Raw genomic sequence first — 27,322 nt, 5'->3', positions numbered from 1 at the left:
CGCAGTCAGTGCGTGCCCGGCTGTTTGTGCTCGCTGACTCGCCTCGGCCCTCGGCGGAGCCTCCACCCCGCGGGCGGGAGCCGCCCTCCCGCGCTCCCCTCCGTGACCCTCCCAGCGCTCACCCCGCCGGCCCGGGGAGCCTGGCAGGGCGAGAGGCGCCGCGTCATGTGACAGCGCGGCCCGATGCCAGCAGCCCGGGGGGGAGGCGGGCGGAGGGCGGGAGGCAGGGCGGCGGCGGCAGGCGGCTCCTCCTCGCACACAGACCCGGAGCCACCGCGGAGGCGCCTCAGCCGCGGGACACGCCGGCACGGAGCCTCCGCAGCGCCCCCGGCCCCCGCCGCCCCGCGCCATCCCGGCCCTGCGGGAGCGCCGCGTAAGTGCGAGGGCCGGGACGGGAGGGAGCTGCGGCGGCGGGACGGGCTGCGGGAGGGGAAAAGTTTGCCGGCTCCGCAGAGCCTGGGGCGGGAGCGGGGAGAGCGGAGCCGGACGGAGCGCGGGGCCGGACTCGCTTGCCCCCCGCGGCTCCGGCGGCGCCTCCTGCGTGGCGGCGTGGCCGGGGCTCCGCGCACCTGCGCGGCCGCCGGGGGCGCCCGGGGACTCTGGATCGTTCCTTGGGGGTCGGGTTCGGCCGTGGGAAGGGGGGACGGTGTCAGAGGATCCCAACGTGGCGCCGCGCCGGGTAGCGCTGGGGTGAAAGGAACGGCGGGTTCTGCGGCTCCGTCAGAGAGCAACTGCTGCCCGGCGGTGGGGAACGCCGCTGCAAGAGCTCGCCGTTGCAAAGTGCCCGGCCCGGCCCGCTTAATCAGGGACGATACGGGCTCTCGGAAATAGGTTTTCCCGCATATCGTCACCGAGCGTAGCACCACGTTGCAGCGAGGTCGGTGAAATTCAACCACGCAGCGTCCAGGGAAGCACCACGGTTAAATATGGAATTAGAAATAACGACCGTAGTTCGGCTCCCTTTTCTGGATGTCGCTTTGTAAAGCCGAAAAGGGAGCGGGATATTTGCTTTGGAGCGGAGTCAGCGGCAGCCCGGGGACGCCAGGCGCGGATACTGAAGCGGGCGCCCGAGGGCTGCGTGGGGCGCGCAGCGGAGCCGGGCCGCCTCGTGTTCGTGCCGCTGCCCGGTAGCGCGGTCAGGTACCTGCATTGTCCGCTCGCTGCGTTCGCTTCCCGGCCCCTGAAAGAGCAGGAAGTGGAGCTGAGCTCTGAGAGCTGTATTGTTACTAGAAGCTCCGTTTGGGTGGCGGGAGGAGAGCTTTGAAGACTTTATTTAAGCTAATAATATCCGTGAATGCTCGTTACCTGCACCCAAGACAAAGGATTACACGGCTACACGGTAATGACTTTTTCCACTGAGCGCTTTTAAGACGCGCGTTCTTGGTAATTGCATGAGGAACTCCGTGTGAGAGGAGCTCTATCTGGATCTGATAATCCTGCCTGACCCTGGAGAGTTACTTCAGACCGACTTTCATATTTTTAAGAACTTTTTGTCTAATATCAAAATACAAAAACCTGAGGATGCTGATATGAGTGACCGCTTCTGTTTTTGTCCAAGCAAACAAATGCCTTTTTTTTTCCTCCCCAGAATGCACTGTGCAGACTGTGCGGGAGACTGGGGTCAAGGGCAGGGAGAAAAGATACTAAATGTGTTGCTTCCTTCCACGAGGAACCGGACAGAACTTCCTCTAAGTAGCAGAGCCCTGAGCGAGCCCTGAGGTGCTCTGGGGATGTGACCTGTGCAACCAGTGCCTGCATTGCCAACAGCGAAAGCCTTCAGACAAATAGCCGTGTAAATGTGAGCGAGATCAGACAAAGGTTCTGAGATTTTGGAGATAAGAGTTGTGCAACACAGGTGCTGCTTACAGTCCCGAATACTCGACATGAAGAGGAGCTGATAGGTCAGCATGGAGCCGACAGCTGCTGGAGCTGCTGCTGTGACCCATCATGTAGTTTGCTGTGAGGCAGCCTCACCGTGGATAGCATTAGGTGTCCCACCTATAGGGTGCAAATAACCAAAGCGTGTCAGGGAAGATGGTACTGAAACCACAGCTTTGAAGGAAAGCACGCCTTGAAGTTGCTGTAATGGGCATCTAGGCGAGATGCACCCTTGCTCTGCCTCCACCTTGAGAAGTTCGTTTGTTGAGCTTAGAGAATAACAGTATTACCTCCACAGATCACAAGGTGAGGTGTGTGTGGGACAGAGTGATGGGGAAGGCAAAGTTCTGGAACAATTTGCTGAGCTGTGCCAGATGAAGGAGGCCACGAGAAGCCCTGTACAGTTGAAAGCAGTGCCTGGTGCCCCATGCTTTGGATAAGGACTGGCTGCTGGGAGCAACGAAGCTGTGCTGCTGTTCAGCTACTGGTGATATCAGTCCAGCAATAAATCCATCAGCCCGGGGAAGGCTGTAGTTAATCATTGTGACCCATGGTGTCTGAAAATCTCCCACTCCTTCGTGTTGTGCAGGGCGCCTATTTGTCAATAGGGCAGGTCCCCTGCATAAGGACAGTGTTTTTCTTCACACCCAATGAACAAACACCTCCACCCACTGTTGTTGTTTTAAAAGACTCCAGCTGCTCATGAATATAGGGTCAGGGAGGGCCGCCTAAATGTTTCTCTGTGCTTTCTCCCCAGTGCAGCCAGCAGAGCTGTTTCCTGTTCTTTGTTTCAAGGCTGGGGTTTGCGTCACACATTCCAAGTGGCATATGTGGTGCTCTTTCCTGTTTCGAGCTGTTTTCTGGTGGATTGGTGGCCTCGTCCAGGCCCCTTGCCACTGCCCCTCAACTCCCTATCCCCACCCAGTGAGTTATCATGTCCCTACACACACAGTTGCTTAAGATGCCTGCATTATGTCATCATGAGATTTCCAAGTTAACCTTTAATGTGCACCCGCGACTCCTAGTATGTTTATGGGGGTGACCTGAAGAGCTGCGCTCCCTCTGCTGAGAGCCAGTTTTCTCCTCTGGCTTGTGATGCTGGCTGGGCTGGAACCGCTCCATTAAAGCCACGGAGTTAGGCTGGTGTGAGAAAAGAGCCCACATCTGCACAGTCATCTTTCAGAGGGAGCCTTGGCTGCCGCCCTCAGCCAACCTGGATGGCCCACTGTGAACGCTTTTCAGTTCCAGTTCTTGAAAGAAAAACACTCTCGTTATCCATACTAGAAGATTCTCTGTCTCACAGATGTAATGCAGAAAATGAGAGTGCTGGCTTTTCTTTGGAATAAACAGGTATAGCTGTTCTACATTCGGTGTTTCCATAGGTGCAAAAATGGTTTTTCAGTTTTGTTTTTATAGTTGACTTCTCCCCATGCTGATATAGAGAAACATCAAGAGGAAATGAAGAAAGAGAATGTAAATGTTTCTCTTGCTTTGGGTCTGACTGCTGAGGAGCTGAAGGACCCAAGCCAAAGCTTATTGAAATCAGGAGAAAGGCTTGCATCAAAATCAGTGGGCTTTGAATCAGGCCCTGGATCAAAATGTAGGACGGGCTATTTATTTCTCTGTCTCTTCCACGCTGGGATATGCATGTTTCCAGTACACACTGTAATATTCCAACTCTCCTATTTCATCAAAAAAAAAAATCATTTTTTAAAGTAGCTTTTTAGTATCTGACATTGCTTTTTTGGATGCTAAGAAGTAATTGTTTATGATCATTGTGTGTTTTAAATCTTAAGAAGTATTTGAAATACATGCTGTAAACTTTCTCTCTTGGGGCTTAATTATAGGGGGAAAAAATTACAAAATTATACGCACATCTTTACGTTAGTTTTCCTTTTTTTTTTTGTCTGTTCAGAACTCCAGATAACAAGAAGTATTTGTCCATACAGTTTTGGTAAGTTTTTGTATTGATTATTTTCATTTGTTACTGTCACTTATTTTTAGTTAATTATTTTTACTTAATTTGCAGAGGATTTCAAACTTTGACTCTTTTCCCTTGACAAAGGAAAAGGGTTGCATTTAACTGCAGTTTGATACTGGAAACTAGCATATAGTAAAAACAGTAAACGTGGTTCACACCTTTTTGTTGCTAGAAGTTTTACAAAATCCAAGAAAAATTAAAATTATAGTAATTTTGTAAACCAACTTCTTAATATTAATGAGTACTGCTAACAGGAGGTCTTCTAAAGTTCCTTTATACTGTCAGAGTGGAGCTTTGTGTTTTCATTCCAAGGCTAGTTACTTCCAATCCAGAATATGAAGTTTGTCAGGGCTGGCTTGAGGAGAGATTTAACCCTTCCCTATTAAGGATTCAGTTGATGCTAAGCCTTCCTTTGAGGGCCCTGTAGCTATAGTGGATAGCTCCCAAGGGAAAAAAGTGCAAATGTACATCAGCCAAATGGAAAGATAAAGCTCTGGTAGGCTTTTAATAGTACACTAAGTCAGAGTAAAATAATAATAAATAAAAAAAAAAGTGGATGGCCTGCCTATCATGCAGTCAGTATACTATCAACAAATGTGATCCATGAAGGCATGTTCAAGAGTCCAAGCTTCTTTGATCACATCTGTACCCACCACACTCTCCAGCTCTTCACCCAGTTGTTTTTATTTCACTTCTGGAGTACGCAGAAGTTCATTGACATTTGCCCTATATATTCAAACCCTCATTCAAATTCATCATTTAAATTATTTTTCATAAATGTACACTTCCTTTATTTATGATTAGATTTTTTTTCTTCTAAAAATCTCTCTCGTGTTTCATGAAATAGTAATATCCTTTACGTTAGAGAACAGTATTTTCTATCGTTCTTCCCCCTTAATATGAAAAGTTAGGATTTATACTTGTCCTTTAAAATTATCTTTGAAATTAACTTTTTAAGAAAAACGTAATAAAAAAGTTCAGTTTGGAAGAGAAAGATTTTCATACCATTCCACATAGTTCACTTGTTTTCAGAAGTCTGATCTTTTATACTCACTAGGCTATTTCTCTTTCTAAGCGGTAGCCTGAGACAGGAAACCAGACAGCAGTCTGCCCCGATAAGGGAGAATATTGTCTAATGGAGGTGCCTTGAGATTTTTTCTTTCTCTCTCCCTTGGATTCAGTAGATGTAGAACTGAAGGTTTATCAGGGTTCCATTTTTTCCTTGATAGAAATGAGGTAATTTTAGCGAGCACTGCAAGAACTTTTTTTGCCCATTTTTTTTTACATTCGAGAAACCGATTTCCAGACACGTGGCTTCAAAGGGCCTGCAAGTGTTGCAAATTTAATTGAAATACTGATTATTCTGCTACACAGCTGATAAATGAACACGTCAAAGCAATTCTAGGTCAGAGTGATGTCAGCAAAGCTAGACTGTGTGAGCTGTTCAAAGTTGCAGATTTTTCAGTGTAGAACGCAGATGATTTTAACACCAATAAAAAGCCAAAATAGTCTGAAATGCTTTTCTGTGTTAAATGAACAAATAAAATTTGCTGTTACATAAAAGAAGAAAATCTAATTGTAGTGGATTTAAATTTTTTTTTTTTTTTTTTTATTAAAATAATTGAAGCATCTGGCTTAAAGGCATATTAATCTTAGAATGAAGTAGGTTGGAAGCACTAGAGTGCTATGTATCAGTTCATGGCATTTTTGGAGAGGTTTATGTTTATTTTTAGGTTGCACAACTTAATGAAATCTAAGCAGAACATTACTGTTGATCCTACTGTCTCTTTCATGCCTAACAAGTAAAACATTCAGTAGAAAATTTTTATCTAGGTACCTCCTTCTTCTCACACAATATACTGGCTTTTCCAGCAGTTACTACCATTTCCCAGAGGAAATTCAGTGAATAAGCAAACCCAGGGAACTGCCCATCAGTAAAACATTTCCTTGGTGTGCTAGTTTCTCATGAATTCCCCCCAGCTGTTCCTCGTGGGCCAGCTGTGCTGCTCCCTTCCCCCTGCACCGTTACTGAGCCTCTGTGCCTTCCTGATTTGGGCTGGGTCTGACTGCTCTGCTCTGCTGTGCAGTGCTGGGGAGGTTCTTGGCCTGCTGCTATTTTGAGGCCCAGCACAGTTCAGCACTTGGTTACTTCCCATTAAAGTTAATGGAACTACAGGAATACTTTCTTTTTTTGTTGACTCAGGTCTTGGTGTGCAACTGGTGCTGTCAGTGCAAACAGAATTGTAGACTAACTTCAGCTGGAAGGGTCCCTGAAAGGTCATCAAGTCCAACTTGTGGCTCCACAAAGGACCACCCAAAACTCAAACCAAATTTCTGAGAGCAAATCTTTTTACTAGGTCTGGAAAACTGCTCTCAGATGCTGTGTCTTTTCTCTGTCAAACTGTGTTCCAGATTACAATTGAAGGGATTTTCACCCTGCTTCAGGAAACCTCCCCTCCCTTTGGATTTCATCAGTTGAGGGCCTTCTGCTACTGTCACTTCTCCTTAATAGCAGGGGAAGTTTGACTTGGGGCTCACAGAAGCGCACAGCTTTAAGTCCCAAAGGACCTGGACCAAAGAGCCGTGTACACCAGGGATACCAGTTGTACTGAAAAAGCTGCAGTGTCTCCAGGGAAGGCACTCATTTAGCAGTAATTCAGCAGATAATATTACATTATTCTGTAATTATACCAACAATAACAGTAGTACCTTGATGCTTCTAGACAAAGCCTCGCTGTACCACAAGACAGCATTCCTTTCTTCTCCAGGCAGAAGGATTGAGAAAGCAAACTCCACGTGTAGTTTTACACAGAGTGAAAAATGAAGAGAGGCAAAAGTTCTGGTCACTACTCCCGTAGTATCCGTCAAGTCACTGACTGCTCTTCTAGGTATTTTGTGAGAGCAAATGCTCTATGCCACAGAGGATTTTTAGTGCAGTGTCAGAACTGGCCTCCTCTCCACTGTTTCCTTTCATAGCAGATCTGCAGGAGCTGGTGGATTTTGGAGGTAGACGTGCAACAGCAGGGGTTGCTCTGGCAGCTGTTGTGCAGTGCAGATGTGCAGTCTGGGTGCTTTCTTGAGCCACTTGGCTCTTGTCCACAGTAAATGATCTGTATGAATCTTCACTAACTTTAAGTTCTCATTCACTCCTAATGATGTCTCTGAAACGATAATCCTTAGCAATTGAGAAGTTACTATCAAAAAGTCCGAACAGGGACATGAACTGTCCGGATGATGAACTTCCTTTATGGAAGGAATACTTTGATGCATACTGGATCATAAAGGCAGAGTCTGTGATTTTTTCCAGTTTGCTGTTAACACTGGAAAATACTGAGGGTTTTTGCCTGGACTTTACCTTGCACCTGTCCTTATTTGCATACAAAACCCAGTTGCTTCATTTGTCTTTCCGAGGTACAGGGCGTGAGCAAAATCTTATCAGAAGCCATGTCCTGTTTGGACAAGTTGGGCTGACTTGGCAGAGATCCACAGGGTGGAGTGAATGGGAGGAGGCAAGAAAGTAAAACTGGGTGGCTTGTTAGCAGAAAAAGAGAAGGAGAGTGAAAAAAAGAGAGGGTGGAATGTTTGCCTACCAGATTGCAGTTAATTATTTAGTTTCAGATTACATACATTTTAAATTCTTTCAGCCCATGTGAAAATACCCTATTAATGTAAAATAATTGTCTAATATGTGAATGTCAAGAACTCTTATTTTTTAATGCACTTAATATGAACTTGTTGGTGTTTCCTTATTCTTTTTTTTTTTTCAGGGATAGAATCAAGGGATAGGTAGTATTTTGAATTTCCAGAAGCTAGCTTTATTTACTAAACATTTTGTGGGCTTTCAAACAAATAGGTTATGAAAACAGTGTATAAAGTAGAACCCAACTGTTTTTCCTCTGCAACAGAAACAGTCAAGACTGTTTACCTTCTCTAGTGCTCCCTTCTCAACTGTTTAGGGATAGAGACTGGAAGGTTTTGATTTAATAAGCATGATTTTACAAATAGTCTAAGAAAAACTATTGATGCTTGGTATTTGAAGGAACATGCTGTATCTGTGTGTGTACGAGTGTATGCATTACATGCACATGCTTCGTTGTGAATGTAGTCCAAGCAATTGATTTTGAGCATTATTTTTAAATGCAGAGATAATTAGTTCATGAGTTATTTGCAGTCTGAGCTATGTTGTAAATGAGAGATTTAAAGCTGATTTATATTAACTTTCCAGCTGCTCTATCAATTACCACAAAATAAGCATCAAACTTACTAATCTCGACAAAGAAGACCGAGAGTTACATGTTCATAGATTTTTCCTTTCTTGAAAATTGGTTTCTGCCTACTAACAAATGGGAAGGAAAACCAACCTCTTATAAGGGTAAAATGTGATAAAGGAGTATTCAATTTCTGGACTATGATGCAGCAGTAGAAATAATCTTTTCCTCTACCCTTCTTAGATGACTGCATCGGAGAAAGATTGAGAATTACTTTCCACTTTCACTCAGTGCAGTGCACTTTCTATTGCCAGCGTCACTGTAATTCTTGCACAGTAATTTAGAGCCCTCTCAAGGAACACTCGGATAGTAGCATGAAGTGAAATAAATGTCTTCGTGCACTGTCTTGAAGTAAAAGGAGAAAAGGATTAACTCTCTAAGTTGAAGAAAATCCAGTATTAAAAAAGAATAGTCTGGGAACATCAGAGCATGACTGCTTACTTAGAACCAACTAACCTTTTCTTTCTTACTTTTCTCTCATGTACTTATTCGTTCTCTTTTGTGCCTTTATTTTTTGCTTCCTTCCTCTCTTCCTGAAGTATAAATTGTTTTGTCACTGTTTAAACAGAAAACTGAAAGTTTTACTGTAAACTTTCCTTATCTCTATAAGTACTGCTTTTTAATGTTTTCATGATGCTTATGTATCTGTGTGTATAGGTGTGAGTGATGCTTGGGTATGCATGAGTTCTAGCTATGTGAAATATTAAATACCTGGGAAGGGTGACCATACAGTGAAAACTAGGACAGTTGATAACCTCACAAGCAAGGTTAAAGAGTTTACAAAATTATCACAACTTTTAGCAAATAGGGCCATTTTACACAACTACAATCTAGGTTTAAACTGGAAATTGCATTGAGCTGCTGTTTTGAGCTGTAGTTTGGTTCTATTGGGCCTTTGTCTCTAGTAGGAAAATTCATGAAGATGCTTTTATTTACATTTGACCCTGATTTGTTTCTATTATTAAAAAAGTACACTGTTGTAATATTTTTCTAAATGCCTTCAACTTTTACTCATACACTGGATAATTAATTATAGACTTGCAACAGTTCATGTCGTCTTTCTCTGGAAGCAATTACCAATTTCTTACCTATAAACACAAGTAATGGTTAATTGCAAGATTGTTCATTAGTGTAGACTTGTTAGAATGATTTTAATTTGAAGCAGGAACACCTTAGCATTTCATTTAAATTTCTGGGAAAATTTTCCAGCCAAAACTCCCTATCTATTGTCTGGCCTTTAACCTATTTCCTTGGGGTGAAATTGGATGAGGCTGTCTGGCTGTATTCGTTTATTTCCAGTGCCATCTACTGGTCAAAAGTAAGTTTGTGTAAGTTTTTTATCCTCAACGTCTTAGAGAATCAGAGCACTTCCTTGGAGGGCAAGAACTTGCTGCTGTAATGTCAGTTGTGGAAGTAGTATGTAAAAGCTTGCCAACATCTGAATCTCTCTGAGAACAACATAGCTTTGCTTCTCTTGGTTTTACTCTGTATCCTTTGTGGCCCATTCCAGAAGAGGTGTCTCCTCCTTTTCTGCATGGTGTCTTTCCAAGCTGACCACGAAAGATATGTAATCTGGTAGTTACGTGGTGATATGCTGTGTGCTAAATGCTTCTTTTTCAACCAGTTTGAGATAAAGTAGAATTGGAAAAGGTTGAACACACTGTAGAAAAAAAACCAACAACCAAAACTGCACAGAGTGCAACCAACGATTGTTGAATTGTCAGTAAATTCATTATTGTAGGAAAATAACTTAGATATTAAGTATGATGTTAAGTCATTGCAGCATTTGGAATATACGTCTCCAAATTAGTCCTGATGTTTCATCTTCTTTCTTTTGCATTGATTTCGGTGTCACTGCACCGATTTTGGCTTTTCTGTCAGGACTCTTAGGAAAGAGATCCACTTCAGAATCAGTTCAGTATGTTACCAACTGTACAAGATTAATCTGAAGCTATAATGATCATGAGAAATGCATGGTATAAACTGTGATGCATTTATACATTGACAAATAATGAAAGATGAGAATGAAAGTTGATACGCTGACATGAACAACAAAATTTTGCATTAACTTTCATTAATGTGAGCAGATGTCCCTTTTTTTTTTAACGGCAATTGGGAAAGAATAAACCTAACAAATATTTTAAATGAAGCTTTGTCAGATATTCAAGAAGTTATGCTAGAGATGAATAAATACAGATGTTTATCTTGCAAAACATTAAGTTGTCTTCAATTCAAAAAGCTGAACTGGGTCTTTCCTGCAGCTTTCTAACACATTGTCTTCCCTGTGTAGGCCAGGACATCACAGGCATCAGAAGAGGTGAATAAAGAAGATGCTCATGTTTGATCCAGTCCCTATCAAGCAAGAAGCCATGGATCCCATCTCAGTGGTAAGACTTTTAAGATATTCTAGCCATTGTAATGATTCTATAGTTTTCCCATCTGTATATTTAAACCAGGATTTTTCTAGGCTTTGTACTACCCTACAAAAAGCTGTAAAACTGTATTTTGATTTTAGGTCAACTGGGTTCACATTTTTACTACGCTTCATGAATTTATTGCCCCTAAATGACCTCTGCCTTAACTTCTGCTGGTGTTCCCATCCACAGAGCAAAGGAGAGAACATCCAAGAACTCCTCACCCACACAGTGCTAATATAATCACTTCAGGTCATTCTGCTGATGGAAGCGGATTGAAATTAAGCTGCCAGACTTCAGAATGAATTGGCAAGAACCTGTGGTGTCAGTGTTACACCTTTGAACTAAATGAGCAGTTTCTCACCATGCCCTTCTCTGTTTCTCTTCTGGTCTTGACCACACATGCCAGGGAGTAACTCAGTGCTTTAACCAACAGAAAAATCCTTACCAAAAAAAAAAAAAAGGCTTCTTTCCTGGGTAAAGTGGATTAATTCTCTCTCTTACCATGTGATCAGATGAGAAAAAGAGCAGTGGAGAAATGGGGGAAAAGAAAGGGAGACCCGGCTTTTTGTTAAAATTTTCCATTAGCTTGGTGTATTGCACCAGCTCAGCATAAATAAGCAAGAGCAGGAGGAAAGCATAGCTGAGAAGACACACAGGGAACTGTGATGATTTAGGTTGCCAGGGAAATAGGACATTAGGAAGCAGTTTCATCTGGATTTCACCTATTCAACTGCATGCTGAAAGGGAAGATTATGGTTTTTCTTCCTCCTCTGCAGCCCACTGTCGTTTTTGTACGATGTGAACCCATTGTGTGGATCCAGCCCATTGAATGGTTAGAATTGCTAACCCACCAAAGATATCCTTCTTGTGGTCAAATCAGATTCACTCTGTAGCTGCTCAGTGCTAGAGTGAGGAGAGAGAGGAGGGAATCGGACCTATCCTTTCATCAGCAGCCTGCAATAAGATCAGATTAAGTGTGATATGAAGCCGCACCTTAGAAAGGCTGATCAATTAACAGTGAGAAGTCAGTATACATAAATTACAGTGTGTTAAATTCATTCTTTAAGTGGCATCTCTCAGTATGTGGTTTGCTTACTTTTTATGTAAAATGTAGAATAATCGCCAACAAATTGAGTGCATCTGGGAGCACTCTTAATTTCTTCGGTGCTGCTAACGACACTTTCTGAGAGTTAAATTTATACGTATTTTAAATTTCAAGTTTGACCTTCATGGGATTTATTTACTTTTAAGCAATGATAGACAAATAGTTGGCCTACTGGGTGTAAATGTATTGACGAATTCCAAATATTTGGGTCAAGAAAGAGCCTTAGTATTGACCAGTTGATCTGTGACTTTGATCACACAGTTATTGCATGTCCTTGTTCAGATCAGTGATGATTCTCCATGATTATCTAAGGATGTTCTGTGGTATCTATCAAAGGCAGAAAGTGGGCCACTTCTGCAATAAAAATGTTAATAAATAAGTGACAAAATCCTTGGAGATACCTTGTGCTGTTCTTCTGTACACATCTGCCTTCATTTCCCAGCAAAGGTTCTGCTGTGGCGAATGTTTTCCAAATATATATATCTTCCTCTTAGTTACTGCATAATGCAATAATGCATAATGCAAAATGAAAGTAGGAAAAGAGGGATCATGAAAGTTACCTGAAACAAAAGGAAATTGTTTGGGTGTGGGTTCCCTCATGCAGATCGCTCAGTTCTTCCTCAGGCTGAGGAGTGTTTGTTTCAACTCCTGTAGGCTCACAGGCTGCTGAGCCACAAGCCCTTGAGGCCCTTCTGGCTTCCCTGGTGCTATTTGGTTGTGCAGCTTCCTCTGAGCCTTCCAGCCCAGCAGAAACTGCTCTGGAAGCACCTTTAAAGGTGAGGCAGGTAGGAAACGTAGGACAGGCATTCCCAAGTATGTGAGTGTTGTTGAACTTCATTTGAGGAGGTAGAAGGGAAGACAAACTGTTACAGCAGTGGTAGTTTTGTTTCTGGAACACAGGGTCCAGTTTACTGTGGGTTGATATAACGTGTAGATTTAAAATCAGGATATATTTCTATTCTGTCTGTCATTCTGATAGTATTGTTAGAGGTCAAACTCAATGAAACCTTCTGTGGGTATTTTATCCGAACATACACTGTCTGTGGGTATAAAAGCTGCCTTTAAAAAGTTCCATTAGTTGGGGTGGGAGAGGGAAACAAATTATAGCTTTGGCACCACTGTATTTCAGGGCGTGTGGCTGAAAGGATTAACTATGCTTCTCAAATGGCTGAAGCTCGCACCCACACTATTTCATCACTCTACCAACAGCCTGTACTGCTTATTGAATTGAATTACCAAACAGATTTTATGATAGTTCTTAAAGAAATAGTGGCATTTATCTGAATCGTACCTAAATGTTTTCTCTGAGGATTTTTTAAGCATTTGGATAAGTACCTGTAATCGTTTAGTGAAAGAAGTCACTTTTTGTGTATAACATACTTGAATTGAAAGAAACAGGTTTTTTTTCTGTCCCTCCATCAGTCAAAAAAAACACATTTCATTCTTTTTTAAGGCAAAGTGCTATGTGCAACATGAAGGACTGAGGTCTTAAGATAATGCGTGTAACTAGTCTGCTAGTGTGCTTCTTCATGTATTAGCTACTGTTTGGATTAGATCTTGTTTTTCCTCATCTATGATACCAATTTGACAACTTGTGTAAGGGTGTAAGCAGGTTCTTCATCTGTTCCTGGTTTTGTAAGAGTCTAGCAAGATTACAGTTAAATTCATAGGGTTATGTAGTTTGTAAAACATAGGATTTGTTATCCTATACAGTGTTTCAAATGGCAGTTTAATAAGAGTTTAGCAAATTCTGTTAGGCTAGTGCTTCATAATGTCACCTTGTGGAAGCAGCAATCTTCCGGGGAGTGATGAGTGCTTTCATTGTGTTCAGCTGATCTTTTTTTTTTTTCTGAATAGGTTGTCAAGAGGAACTTGACTTCTCTTTTTGGAATTGCTAATTTGATTGGATGAACATAAGGATATTTTTGAATGACAACTCAAGAATATTAGGAATTGCTGTAACTTATTTTGCAGTTTCTTTGTAAGTTGAGTGCTAGATGCTTTATTGTTTTGAACAAACAGCAACAATAGGGAAATGGACTGCTTAGTGAGGTCCAAGAGGGAAAGTGATCATATCATACTTCAAAAAGACCTGTATAGAGACTGTAAAGGAATACACCTTGAATTACTACTGTGCATCTTAATAGTAATATACAGTTTTGTGCAGAGACTTTTAATAACAGCAGCATTTATAGGGAAGTGAGAATTTGTTGGGTTTTCTTAATCCAAGTCAGGCTGAAGGACATGTGCTCTTAATTACAGTAGAAATCCAAGGAAAATGTATTGAAATCTGTCAGCTTAAATATTTTGGGCAGACTGAGCAATAATACCTAGTTTTAGATTGTTCCACAAGAATAATTCACGTGGATACTAAGTGTTTCATATTTTCAATATAAGATACTTTGTGCTGTTGCAGATTTGGTCAGGATCTGATAGGAATGTGAGCTTGGTGGTGGTGAGTGATGAACACAGCACACCAGGCAGTGCTCATGGGTGGAGAGAGACAGAAGTCTCTTTCCCTTCTCTCCCCTTTCCTGCCCTTCATAAATGCTTTAGGACATTCCTACAAAGTCTGATTAAGACAGGGTTAACTGTTCTCCTTGCTGTGTAATTGTCATTTGATCTGCTGACTTCAGCGATGCTGTCTGTGCAGCTTTAGCCAGGCAGGTTCTGCTCTGGGCTGTGGTTAAACAGAGTCATTCATTACAGCTTTTACATTCATCCAGAACAAGCTGTGGTCCCAGGGGGAAGTTCTAGGATTGGTGAGAAAAGACTGCTCTTGCTGTGCATTAAATACACTCCTGGTTACTGCAGCTGGTGACATTTTGAAAAGAACGCAGTTGTAGTCAGGCTTTTCTTGTTTGCTGTTGTTAATGCTCGCAGTTTACAGAAGGAAACTGTGAAATCTTTCTTAATCTCCCATCCCATATCCCCAGAGGGATTTACTTCCCTGGCAAAGAAAGTGACCAACCAAGTCTGAACAAATCTAAAGGCAATTGCTGAGTCCCAAGGAGATGGAAACTGCAGCTTTGTTTTGCTAGAAGACACAGGAAGCTTAACTTTAAGGCCAGCAAGAAGATGGATCTGAGTGTGACCTACCCCAAACTAACAGTATTATAACTATGCTTCATTGATAGTGAAGCAAAAGTGCATTCCAAGTAGGCTGTGACTGACAACAGAAGTACCACTTTTGGTTGTTCAAGTAGTCTTCTTGTCTTTTTCACCTTTTCTGTAGCCAGCACCGTTTTTGTACACAGCACATACACGTACTGTAAATAATTATGTGAACAAATCAATTCAGTAAATTCTTTTTTTTCTTTTGTTTTTGGATGTACAAGACACATCTTTCTGCTTCTTTAGTTTATGACATCTGTTATCTATTGTTGTACATTTACAACAAAAGTAATAAAATAATATTGTAATAACAATAATATTTTTTATAATAATAACAAAAATAATGTGTTGCATCACATTCTTTTATCACAACTTTATATACTCTTCAGGTAGAAAGATGATGGTTAAAACCTCTGCAGAAGAAAAGTTTAGAAAAATGATTCAGCTTCCCCAAGCTGCCACAAGAAATAGCTGATGTTAAATCTGTGCCAGATTAATGACAACAATGGAAACTTCCTATGGAAAATAATGCAAGGCATGCAGGATAATGCCAAGTCCCTAAAATAGTGCCTTTTAAAATATAGTTGTCTTCACCCCAATTCTTCGAAAGTATTTCTTCCTTGCTTAAATGTATTTTACTTAACCTTTCCAGTTTACAGGTCTCTGCACAATACTTTAATGGTTTGGTTACTTTTCAACACACGTTTAGTGTTAGTTAAAGAACTGAAAGAGGTTGACTGGTTAACCAGTAAGGTTACAGCTTAGAAATGCTTTGTTCTTTAATTCGTTGAGTGACCAGAAACATTCCTGAAGATTTAGATGACACAGTCTTTTTCCTTTCTAGTATTCTTGCAACTTTCTAAGCTGTAGGGTTCAGAGGAGTGCACTTGTGCAAGGTCTGTAAGGCTCCATTGTGCTTGAATTCATGCGTGCTGTGGTACACAGAGCTCTGTAAGACACAGGAGTTTGTTATTTTCAGGCAGCTGTTACTGAAATATAAGAGCACTTCGGTGGAATGAAAGTGCACATTCACCTGAACATGGATGTGCCTTATAAAACAAAGTGAATGTTCCTATGTGATCATCTCTGACAAACTTGCAGAGCTGTAAATATACTGATGTACAGTGGTTGAAAACTTACACAGCTCTCTGAAGCAGAGTAGACTTTGAACTGTGAACCAACAGCTGTAATTTTAACAGAAGTATTTGTGGTCATTTATCCATTTAGAATGGTATTTTTTGCCTGTGCTCATAACTTGATCAATAGTTGCTTGACACTAAATATTATCAAGTTTTAATCCTATCAATATTCAGTGGTCTTCATCTTTTAGAATTCAAATAAATTCAGTGTTGTTTGACTCAGTAGTGGTGGCCTACCCGCAGAGCTTGTTTTTTACCCAGCGTTGTGTGCAGTAATGGCATTTTTATAGAATTCTGCAGAGCCAGTTACCAGGAGAGATGAACACATACATAAATTGAATTTGTAAGTCATAAAAAGATGAATTAAATAGTTTCAACATTTTTGATGCAGTATGTACTGTTTGTAGATCAATTTATTTGTGCTGTTTTATTTGAAGATAGTGTTAGTTACGGGTATTTTGTGGAATCAGTTTTGTTGATTCTCATCACAGTATATGAATGCAGCAGGAAAAAATTTACTCACTGTTTCAAAAAACAACTGGAAAGAAAAAAACACATTGGTGTCATTTTGCAATAATACTTGTGGTTAACATTGACAGTTACAATCAGATAAATGTCCTTTACAAGGGAAACAGAGGCAAACAGAGAGACATACTACTAGAAGTTTTCTCTCTAAGAAAAAATGTTTTGAAAAGTTACATCCATCTGTTATACTCATATCATTTAGTAAACACCCACAGTTTTAAACACTTTTAAAATGTAAAGTTGATCTGGATAGTTGTTTAATAATACTGTATTCTGCAATGAATGTTAATACCTTGTGGTCTACAAAGATTATTTTTACTGAAGTGTGGAGATTATTATGCAGGTTAGGATTAGCTTTGGATTTTAAATGCTCCTCTGAAGAGAACTGCTGCCTACCACTGCTGACTACCAGCAGCAGGAATAGTTCATCAAAAGCAGGTTTTCATGGAGGAAAAAGTTGTTGAATAAGCTTTGAGGATCTGTTTTCATCATCCGCGTTGCTTCTGAAACAGTGAATTGGTATGTGAGTAGCTTCCTTTGAGTGAAATCTGATGTTTTATTTCATCCACTTTTGTTTAGAAAATATATTGAAATGCTTTCTGAAAACCTTCATCTTGCCTCAGTTTATTAGCCATTGTTCTTTTTCAGCAGTAATTTTATGCGTGTTGGTTCATTATTTGTTTTTCTTTATTTTTTTCTGCTTTTTCTGACAGTCATACCCATCCAATTACATGGACCAAATGAAGCCAAACAAATACAGCGTCATTTATTCTGCACCAAGCATGTTGCACAACAAATTCTACTCAAACCCTGACGGACTGTCGAATGGAATCCAGATGGAGCCAGTAGACCTTACGGTGAACAAGCGAAGCTCACCGCCTTCGGCTGGCAGTTCTCCTTCCCCTTTAAAATTTCAGACTGTGCATAGGAGAACTTCCCCTGGATTGACTCTGTCCTCACCCAGCTCTCCCATCAGTAAATTCACACCGTCACCCCCAGGAGTACAGCCGTTATCCATGCCTATAACCATCCCTCCTGTAATGGCTGCTGCTCTTTCCCGCCATGGACTGAGAAGCCCTGGAATACTCCCGGTCATTCAGCCTGTTGTTGTCCAGCCAGTTCCTTTCATGTATGCTCCCCATCTCCAGCAGCCCATCATGGTATCTACAGTCCTTACAGATGAGATGGAAAGTCCAAGCAGCATGCAAGGTTGGTGCTGTCAGAGTTGTGGTTTTTGTCCTCTCGTACTGGGAAAATGACTATATATCCATTTTCTAAAATACACAAACATCTAATTCACTATGCAAATATTTCACAAAACTTAGCAAGGTTGCATTCAGTTGCACTTTAAACCTGCGTAAAAGTTGTTTGTCATGGTAGATCTACTGAGATTTGAACTGATGAAAAAGTGAATTGAAATTCTTTTCGTCATAGTTCATCAGGACAAAAATACGAAACCTTCCAGTTAGAATATTAACTACAGATTCTTAGGTGTATCTTTTGTTTATGTGGCTCTTCATATTTTTGATACGTTGTTTTCCATCTCTGACCTTCCCCCACACAGTGCCTGTTATTGAGTCCTTCGAGAAGCCAGTACTGAAGAAAGCAATTAAAGTAGAACCGGGAAGCGAACCAGCAAAGACTGACTTCTATTCTGAACGAATGTCACCTCCAATGACCTCATTGTCTCCCCAGGAAGTAATGCTGCAAGAGTAAGTAATTTAACAGTAGTTCCCAAATCAGCAAAGTAACAAAATGCAGTTCAGTGCAGTATTTAACTAATTTTAAGAAACGAGATAGAAAGTTGCTGTGTTTATAATAAAATCTTGAAAAACTTTCTCCCCAGCTGCCATTGTGAGATGCAGTTTCAACTTTCGTTCTCTTTCATCATACACAGATGTGTATTTCTACGTAGCAACCACATTTCTAAATTAATGTTGGTTCCAATCCTGCAATTCACTGGATGTGGAACTGCGAAAAGCTAGTGATATCTTTGTGTAAAACCAGCAACAAACTAGAAAAATATTTCAAAGACATTTCATACTGATCTCTGTATTTATACTATCTAAAATACCCTTCTTTAAAAATAATCCTGTGACTTTCTTGGTGGACCTCTTTGTCTTCTAAAAAATGTTGGCAACTCAGTGGAAAGAAAACCCTCAGGCATACAAGTTCTTTGTATACCCACTGAAATTCCATGTTCACTGAGGCCAGTGGTTTGAGATTCGCAGTTTAAGTAGTTCCTGAAGGTCTCTCTGTTCCCCCTCAGCCACTTGTTTCCAGGGAAGTACTGATAACAACTGTTACTGAGACCAGTGCAGATATGTCCAGGTTTAAGAGAGCAGAAGGCAGAGCAGGGGCTAGGCGGAAGAAATGAGGTCTGGGACAGAAACTTTTTGATGGAAATGTTAAAAGATTCTCAGGCAGAACCTGATGGACCATGGCTATGTTTCCATCTACTGTTTCCCTTTGGAGAATTCTGCCAGCTTACTAAAACCATGGGACTGTCCAAGTCCTGGCTCACCCTTCAGCAGGCACGGCTCTGGGCTTGCATGCTGTCTATGATGTGGCATTTTGGGTGCAGTGAGCTGGTTGCCAGCTAGCTTTTGTAGACAGTATGCTATTTATTTAAAAGTAAGTTTTTTTGTTCTATTACAAGAAAATTGTAAATATCCATGTTTACCAGATGGATATTTAACTTCCCTAAGAGCTTTCCACACACAGCAGCCAGGTCTGTCTGTACTTGGACCTAACTTCTGCAGGGTTAGGGCAACCGAACACTGTGCTTCACCTTTGTCTCTTGTTAGGCCTCTTAACAAGAGCAGACCAGCAAGGGCTGTTGCTGGCTTACAACACACCCTTCCTCTCGGGCTGAGACTTCTGTAGACTTGTCACCTGCATTAGTGATTTGCATTAATTATTTCCCAGTGAGACCAGTTTCCACAGGAAATCCATCCGCTGAGCAAAGAGTATAACATTTGATTTGAAGGGTAGGCAGCATTGGTACATTACCTGTTGCGTTGTTCCTAAGCATCTTCTCTGCTTGACCATGCAGGAGCATTCTATTTATGGAGACACAGTCCTTATGTTGCAATGACTTCCGTTGTTTTCCCAGCAGTCTGCAGAGCTGCAGTTCTTGCTCAGCTCTTTCAAGTTCAAATTCTGCAGCATCTACAGCAGTCATAGTCTTTAGCTTTTTACTATTTGAAAAAAATAGACAAATCATTCAAGTTAAAAGATGAGACTTAAACGTCAGTGAAATTTGCTGTTGTCTCACAGCATCATCAGCCACTCTCTGCATTATGAGATGTAATTACACAATTTCTTATCATTTTTCTTGGATTCCAGCTGTCCAAAGTATACTAATCAGACAGAGGTAGGTTACATTAAAGAGACTTAGGAGGCTCTCAGTTTCACTTTTAAGATTTTAAAAAGAAAGAAAGATTTTAAATTAACATCAGTTTTAGGCAGATGAATTACGTACATAATTTTGCTGGCATTTCTGTAGATATTGCAAGACTTGCCAGCACATCTGATAAGTGAAGCAAGTGTACAATTGTTTCCAAAATAAAACTTAAAGTAAAAAAATCTCTGACAAGTATAAGAAGCCTGATTAGTTGTATTTTCTTGCAAGCATAAGTATTGAAGTCTAACTTACGTTTCCAGTGCACTGTGATCTGCTGGTAAAGAAGAGAAAATCATGCTGCAATCGTGTAATGATTTTTGGAAGGTAACTGTTAAATAATGATGCTTACCTGATGAGAATTGCATGGATTTCTATCTTGCATAAGAAGAAATTGAAGAAGGGGCTGTGATTTATTATTGACAGTTGTTTAGTTTTTACCTCTGATTTTTGACACCATATTAACCAATTTTTAAAGTGCCCCTCCCCCCATCTGAATATTGTTAACATTCTGTAGTCTTGGCAGCCTCCTTTCCTCCAAAGGGAAAATGAGACAGAGACGGATATTCACTGTTTTATTTATGTACTCTTAGGTCATGAACACAAACAACATACAGTCAGTGCCTTTTGCTCCATTTTTCCAGCTGTTACCATGGCCAAAACCAAGTCTACTTGCTGTGCTAAGCCAGAGATTATCCAGAAAGACTGGTGTGCAGTAGCATTAAAACTGAGCATTGCTTTAGAGAAGCTTGTCATTAGAAGCTGGAAACCTGCCTTTCTTATTTAAGAGTATGTACATCCGCGTCTAAAATCATCGCCTGGGGTTTCCTGCCATTACAGTATTTTTAGCTAGATTTATTGTGTACTTGAAGAGTACGTCAATCAGCAGTAGCAGAAACACCCATGGAGCAGAATTTGGCTCCCAGTCTGAAGCTGGTAGCTCTAATAACAGAAGAATACCGGAGTGAAATTTTTCTCACATCAGTAATTTCCACCTTGCTTTTGTGGAGATTAATAGAAACTACTTCTCTTGTTCAATTATGCACAAAATTTTCTTTGCTGTGCCAGATGTCTTCTTCTTTTTTATCTTTTACCAAAGGACCTGTACATGACTGTAGCTTTGCTGTGAGAAGCAGTCATGCTGCGTTTCTGAAAAACAAGCCCTAGAAGAACTTGGTTGAAGTATCAAAGACTCCTCAAATAGTGATTTTTAATACAAATCAGTTGGTAAAGAAATTTGAAACACAGTCACAGAGAAAGGAGTGGAAGTGTAGAAAGCTTCTCTGTATCAGATGGAGGAGCTGGTCTTACCACAGGGAGCACTAATATCTGCACGTTATGTATTAAGTTTCAGCTACAGGCTAAAAAATACATCAGAAGTATCAATGTAGATCTGGTGATCGGCTGGAAAATGCAGCTTTGTGAGGTTGCAAGATTTGTAATGCTGCTTGCAGTTCTGTCACCTCCTTTTCTAGCGTTAACATGGAAGAAAGAATCAAGGTTCTGCCCAATTCTGCAGTCAGCTTGTTGTTAGAACCTGAATATCAGTAGTTTATGAGTGTATTACATCTTTTAGGAATCTTGGTGTGTTTTTGGAGGCACAAATGTTTATATTATATTTCTTATAGAGGTCTGTAGACCCTCGCCCCATGTCTTACCTGCCTTGTACCTGTGGGCTTCAAAGCAAAAAGTGATGTTTATGAAGGTGGAGAGCTAACTTCAGACATCCTGTGGGTGTGTCACCCAGGCTAAACTCTGCTTTTAGGAATTGACGTCAGTGGTACAGGGAGGCCGCACCCTCCTGCCAGCACCAAACAGGAAATTCTTAATTACTCTGTGAAGGAGTGGCTGGAACAATAAAGATTGAGTTCTGCTTTGAAAGCCTGGAGATACAATTCCTTTAATCGTATGGAATAGCTGTTTCCAATTACAGGCCAATTAGCTGTGTTTTAAGGCAAAAGAAAAACTGCAAATAAATAAACAGAAGTTCACTATGAACTCACAGATTAAAAACCCTGGGTTTTTCTGAAAGCCTGGAGTTTGAGAGGTTTTTTCCTTTCTAAGTTTAAAAAAAGCTAGTAGAAATGGCTAAGTTGTGCCACAAGGTAAGTGAATGCTTACAAATATTACAGCTAGAATGCACGAAATTTGTTGAAGCCTCTTGAATTTTTCGACATGCCTGTAATGCTGTTCTTTCTGCCAAGAGACAGCATAGTAGTGAGTATGGGACTCTGTGATGGATCATAGTAATTGAGGTTTGCTGTGCTAAATGTTTTTTGTTTTTAACATTGAACAGGAATCACCCTTCAGTTATAGTTCAGCCAGGGAAGAGACCTTTGCCAGTGGAGTCACCAGACACGCAAAGAAAACGCAGAATACATCGGTGCGATTATGAAGGCTGCAACAAAGTCTACACTAAAAGCTCCCATCTGAAGGCTCACAGAAGAACCCATACAGGTTTGACCCTGCTATGTTTTTCTTTCATCAAGTCTCTGGTAAAACAGTAGATTAAGATTTCAACTTATACTGTTTACCAGGTATAAATACCAAAACAACAGTTTTGGCAGTATTCTGAATATAATCACAGGCTGAGCAAAAGAGGAAATGTAGCAGGAAAAAGCCATAAGAAGAGACTGTAAGCTAAGGCATGATCATTCTGTATGCTTTACATTCACTGGCTCTTTGCTCATTTTCTGTCCAATTGCTTGCAGATTACTCATGCTGCACACCCTGTAAGCACCAAATCAGTTCACATTGCACTACCACACCTCTTACATCACTGCTAAATTTGACTGAGACTTCCACGGGAGTAGCCAGTTTGCAAAAGTCTGGACTGTGTGCCAAATACAAACAGACCTGGTTCATGTGGACATGCTAACCACGGTCCAGTAGAGCTCTTTTCTGAGTGGGTGTTATCCCCACCTCAGTTCTCCACAGAGAGATTTATGGTGGCACACTGATGGGATGTATTTATGTACGTACAGCCAAGATTTTTGCAAACGTGAGAGATGCTTTTAGGTGAAATTAAGCAGTTCATGTCTATCTTACATCTCTACACAAGCCAAACCTTTACGTATTTGGCTGCTGTGAAATAGAATGAGAGTCCAATATTAGGAAAGAGTTATTAAGAAAGATTTTAAGTTGAGCTACCTGTGGCAGAAATCCAGTTAATACATACTTTGGTAACTGTAAGAGGTAACTATGAGATGGTAACTATGAGATTTCTGCCAGCTGTGCTGATTGACAACACCAATCCTTTGCCCGACTAATCTACCACAGGAGGTCCTGGTTTTGAAAATACTCAAACAAATGCTTAAGCCTTCACACTTCTAGGCGTAGTGAGGAAAAACAAGCACTAATATAGCAGAAAGAGGAGCAGAGAAACAAAAACAAGAATAGGTTGTGGCAGGAAATAATTCTTTTATCTGTTAACTTTGCACAGTGCAGAACACACTCCGCCAGCCTGTTGCTGGTGGAAGGCTTTTTGTGAGTAAGCTTAAAAGTACATGCTGAAACTTGACAGGGCAAGAGGATAAACCTGTCAAGTAATTGACCTATTTGTATTTGAAATCCTGTTTCTCTGTTTCTTTCTTCAGGTGAAAAACCATACAAATGCACTTGGGAGGGATGCACGTGGAAGTTTGCTCGTTCTGATGAACTAACGCGGCATTTCCGCAAGCATACAGGAATCAAACCTTTTCAGTGCCCAGACTGTGACCGTAGCTTTTCACGTTCGGACCATCTTACTCTTCACAGAAAACGTCACATGCTAGTCTGAGTGTCTTCTGTCCCCGACTCCTGTCAACATTTTTTTTTTACACATGCATTTTAATTCGGGTTCAGCTGGTCTGAATCTCTGGAGTTTATACCATTAAAAGCTTACATATGGTCAGTACTAGATGTTATCTAACCCTTCTGTGTCCTTGCCACGGGTCAGACCTAAAGAATGTGAACAATTGTTTTGTTTTGTTTTGTTTTTCTTTCTCCTGGGGATGCTAAGCAAACCCTTTCTTCAGAGAGTGTGTTTAATGTATTCCATTGTGAATAAGGGAATTTGTAAACAAACAGCTTTTGTTGGTTTCTTCATATAATCAACCCAGTGTATACTGATAAACTAGTAAATGTTATTGAGTATCCAAAATGCTCATCCTTGGCAGAGACATTATTTATGTGCCCTGTACAAGGCACACTCTCATTTTATGCTCAGCAATGCAATGAATGGACTTCCTCAACCTTGCTGATTTCTGCAGTATGATTAATACAACAGTTTTAGAAAGACACCTGATTTAGAAATCCCCTCTGCCCAGACAGTGGGTAACACTGTAGAAATAAATCTAAGCAATATACTTTACAGAAAGATTGAGTCACAGTATCACTCACCTCAGTCAAGAAGAAAAGTTAGGAGAAATTGGTCTGTACATAACACTGTGCATCTAAACCAATGCCATCTGTCCTTTGTATTATAGCATAGTATTCAACCATGTTTTTACTGCATACTGCCCTGGTGGATTTGTTAAATGAAGATCTCGTGTGACACTGTATGTCTGTTTTCTGTGCAACTGAATGGATGGAACATATACGGTACTCTCCTATAACATGGGATTAAAAGATATTAATAGAAACCTTCCACACCTCATTTCAGGGTTATAGGCTATCCTTCTGTAATCACTCCCTTATGTTTCCTTTAAATAATTTTTTTCTCCTTACTGTACCCCAGAAAATAGAAATCATCGTGTCAGAAATGCTCCAATGTATTGTTGCAAATGCCACTTTAATACACTACAGTATTTTGAAATATTCACAATATTTTTATGACAAAATGGCATCAAAAATGAAGCACTTCTGTGATAAACTGAGTCATGTATCTGTTTGGTTAAAAGTATATGTCAGATCATCCATTTGACAGCTCTGATCTGTTGCTCTGGTATTCTTGCAGTGCTCAGTAGATGGAGCTTCCCTTGTGGATGCATCCATTGCATTAAAACATTGTGTCACCAACTCCCATGTCAGTAGTAAACACAACTCAATTGCTCAAATACAAGCAAATTGAATTCAGACAACCTACAGCTGATCCTAGCAATGTTCCATACTTGGAACGTTCCCACAGGAGGGAGGGTTTCTCTCTATTAGCTGTCTGTGCTACTAAAAACAGGATCTGTTTGTCTAGACTTGAGCACACTGTTGAGTGTTTGTTCTTCACCCTGCGTGAGGTGAACACAATTCCGTGCCATATAAGCTTGTTAAAAATCAGATATTCCTTTGTCTTGGAAAGCCCCACTGGAAAACAGGGCCGTGAGGAGGAGGTTTGCAGAGTCCTCCAGGAGGAGTCAGGTTGGAGGTCCATCCTCAGGTGGGTACCTCAGGACCTGTGGAGAGCAACACGTGGGCTGCGTTGTGGGGAGTCCAAGAGCAGCAGGCTGAAATCATCTGCAGGTGCACAGCTGGAATGTGAGGAGCCTTCCACATTTGCTTCCTTGGTGGTGGGGTTTCCAGCTGATCTCATGTACCCATGAGAGTGGAGAGAGAGGAGATCTGTCTTAGAGAAAAATGTTCATAGTGATTGCTATAAAATGCAATCTATTGCTCAAATTGTGTAGCAAATCTTACATGTGTGAATATGAAACTGTCATTTAAGGAACATCTGTGCTCTGCAAAGGGCAGAATGGGGATTACCATGCCTAGGGCAGTTCTGCACCTTTTATAGAGGAAATCTTTAGGCTCTTTACGTTGCCACACATCCTCAGGATCTAGGGTTCGACTGATCCATTCAGAACTGAAAAAAGAAACCAATTGGTTCCTTTCTGTCTGACTGCTCCGTTACTAACACTGATGAACATGCAGGAAAGAGATTGCTATTAATGAGCAACTGGTTTAAAATTGTGCTTTATCACTGGATTTTTATCTTTTATTTTTGGAGTGAGCAACGTCATAGGGAGTCAGACTTGGCCTCATTTGCAAGACTCCAGGTAGTAATGGTGGTGGTTCATTGACGTTGAACTGTCACTGGCAGAGGGCAGTGTGGAACTGCTGTAGCATCAAATACAAGCATACAGCTATGTGGTGTCCTGGGATAAAAACAATTCTCAGCTGTTTGAGGGGGCAGAAAGAGGTGAGATCCTATTGACCCATGAGTGGGTTAAGGACAACAGATTCCGTGTTTAGCTTAACAAATTGAAATGCCTGAGATTTAGGATGATAAAGGAACGTTTCTTTCCAATACTCTTATTTTTCTTTTAAGGTTTTCACAATTTATTTTTTAATAGAAATCTAAAATACCATAGAGGCATCCTTTAATTTGCCTATGTACCTTTTTCCTGAAAATATTTATGATAATGGTGGAGATGGAGACGGTGGACATTGGAGACAGTGGAGATGGAATAGAACATTTAAGTGTCTTTAGCTACGTGCCTTGTGTTGTAGGACACCAGAAATTAAAATATTAAATATAGATATTTCAGACTATTTCATGTAAATGCTTTGTTTATAGGATTTCTCACTTGGGTCTGTGGGTGTCTCTGTGGAATGTTAAAGAAGCCACATGTGCTTAGGCTTTCACCTTTCAGCTGAAAATGCGCATTTACATCTTCTGTGGCTCATTGACTCATTTAGCAAATTTTGGTTTGAGGGCTGTTGTGAAATTTTATAAACCACACGACTAAATACTCTTAATAAAACAGTTGGTCATCCCATGTATGGCTTTAAGAGAAGTCTGTTTAGATAACAAGACAGATTAATCCTGCAAGAGGTGTCTTAAAAAAAAAAATCCTTTCACTAGCAGTGCTGCACTGTGCAGTAAATAACAGATGATACTGCTCGCGCTTCATCCTTTTGTTATAATGTTTTACTGGGTTCTGTGACAATCCCATAAAGCTCAGCAGGTATTATGGTGTGGTTTTATTTAAATATGACTGCCATTCTGCAGCAATATTTCTAATGCCACATCTTGTCCAAATGCATTGTTGTCTCTGTCGAGGTTAGCTATGTGTAGAAGAATATAAATCCATTTTACATATCTGAATAGGGATACTCCAGTTTTCATTACATTTTACAGATACTAGCACTTTTATGCTATTTATGTACTTCGAATGTTAGAGGGTCAAAGTAATCTTTTTGCTTAGCATCTCTCACCTGCAAATATAGCAGGGATGTTATATTCACTTCAATTCGTGTATAAACTATGCAGATTTCTTTTTTTTTTTTTAAAGAAAATGTAATATATTTTATAAGCTAATAAGACTGAATGGGTAATTAAAGGTTTCTAGCGTGTGTTACTATAACTTGCAAATATGGAAACATTTTGGTAATCTTTCTTACTAAAGATGTGAATGTTAATGTACTTTTACTGTTTCTACTTTGGTAGCCAATGGGAATTCAGTAATGACATTTTGTCATGTTGAACTGTGAACAGAAATTTGTACTGTACAGTCCTCATACTATATTTAGTACAAAATACATATCTATGATAACTGTTAATAAAGCCATCAGAATATTA

At 40.6% G+C, this 27,322-nt stretch overlaps 1 protein-coding gene across 2 annotated transcripts; it reads left to right on the top strand.

Moving 5' to 3' along the window:
- Positions 1-232: 232 nt before the first annotated feature.
- On the top strand, positions 233-27,322 carry KLF3 (KLF transcription factor 3). Of its 2 annotated transcripts, XM_085223319.1 has the most exons (7): positions 233-373; positions 3,794-3,832; positions 10,418-10,514; positions 17,141-17,636; positions 17,992-18,139; positions 22,127-22,287; positions 23,427-27,322. In XM_085223319.1, the coding sequence occupies exons 3-7, from the start codon at positions 10,458-10,460 to the stop codon at positions 23,606-23,608; spliced, it is 1,044 nt and encodes a 347-aa protein (XP_085079445.1). In that variant the 5' UTR covers positions 233-373; positions 3,794-3,832; positions 10,418-10,457; the 3' UTR covers positions 23,609-27,322. The 2 variants fall into 2 exon arrangements, with proteins under 2 accessions (XP_085079445.1, XP_085079446.1); XM_085223320.1 differs by lacking the exons at positions 233-373; positions 3,794-3,832; positions 10,418-10,514 and adding an exon at positions 13,507-13,630.

The sequence above is a fragment of the Meleagris gallopavo genome, chromosome 4, assembly GCF_905368555.1.
Source record: "Meleagris gallopavo chromosome 4, MGAL_WU_HG_1.1, whole genome shotgun sequence".
NCBI classification, from domain to species: domain Eukaryota; kingdom Metazoa; phylum Chordata; class Aves; order Galliformes; family Phasianidae; genus Meleagris; species Meleagris gallopavo.
The sequence above is the reverse complement of the archived record's forward strand: the minus strand, read 5'-3'. Positions and strand labels throughout refer to the sequence as shown.

What these genes read in the sequence shown, in the direction of transcription:
- KLF3 (XM_085223319.1), top strand. Translation starts at nt 10,458, where the DNA reads ATGCTCATGTTTGATCCAGTCCCTATCAAGCAAGAAGCCATGGATCCC. An exon ending in AAGTCCAAGCAGCATGCAAG is followed by an intron (nt 17,637 to 17,991) that starts GTTGGTGCTGTC and finishes TCCCCCACACAG; the next exon opens with TGCCTGTTATTGAGTCCTTC. An exon ending in CAGGAAGTAATGCTGCAAGA is followed by an intron (nt 18,140 to 22,126) that starts GTAAGTAATTTA and finishes AACATTGAACAG; the next exon opens with GAATCACCCTTCAGTTATAG.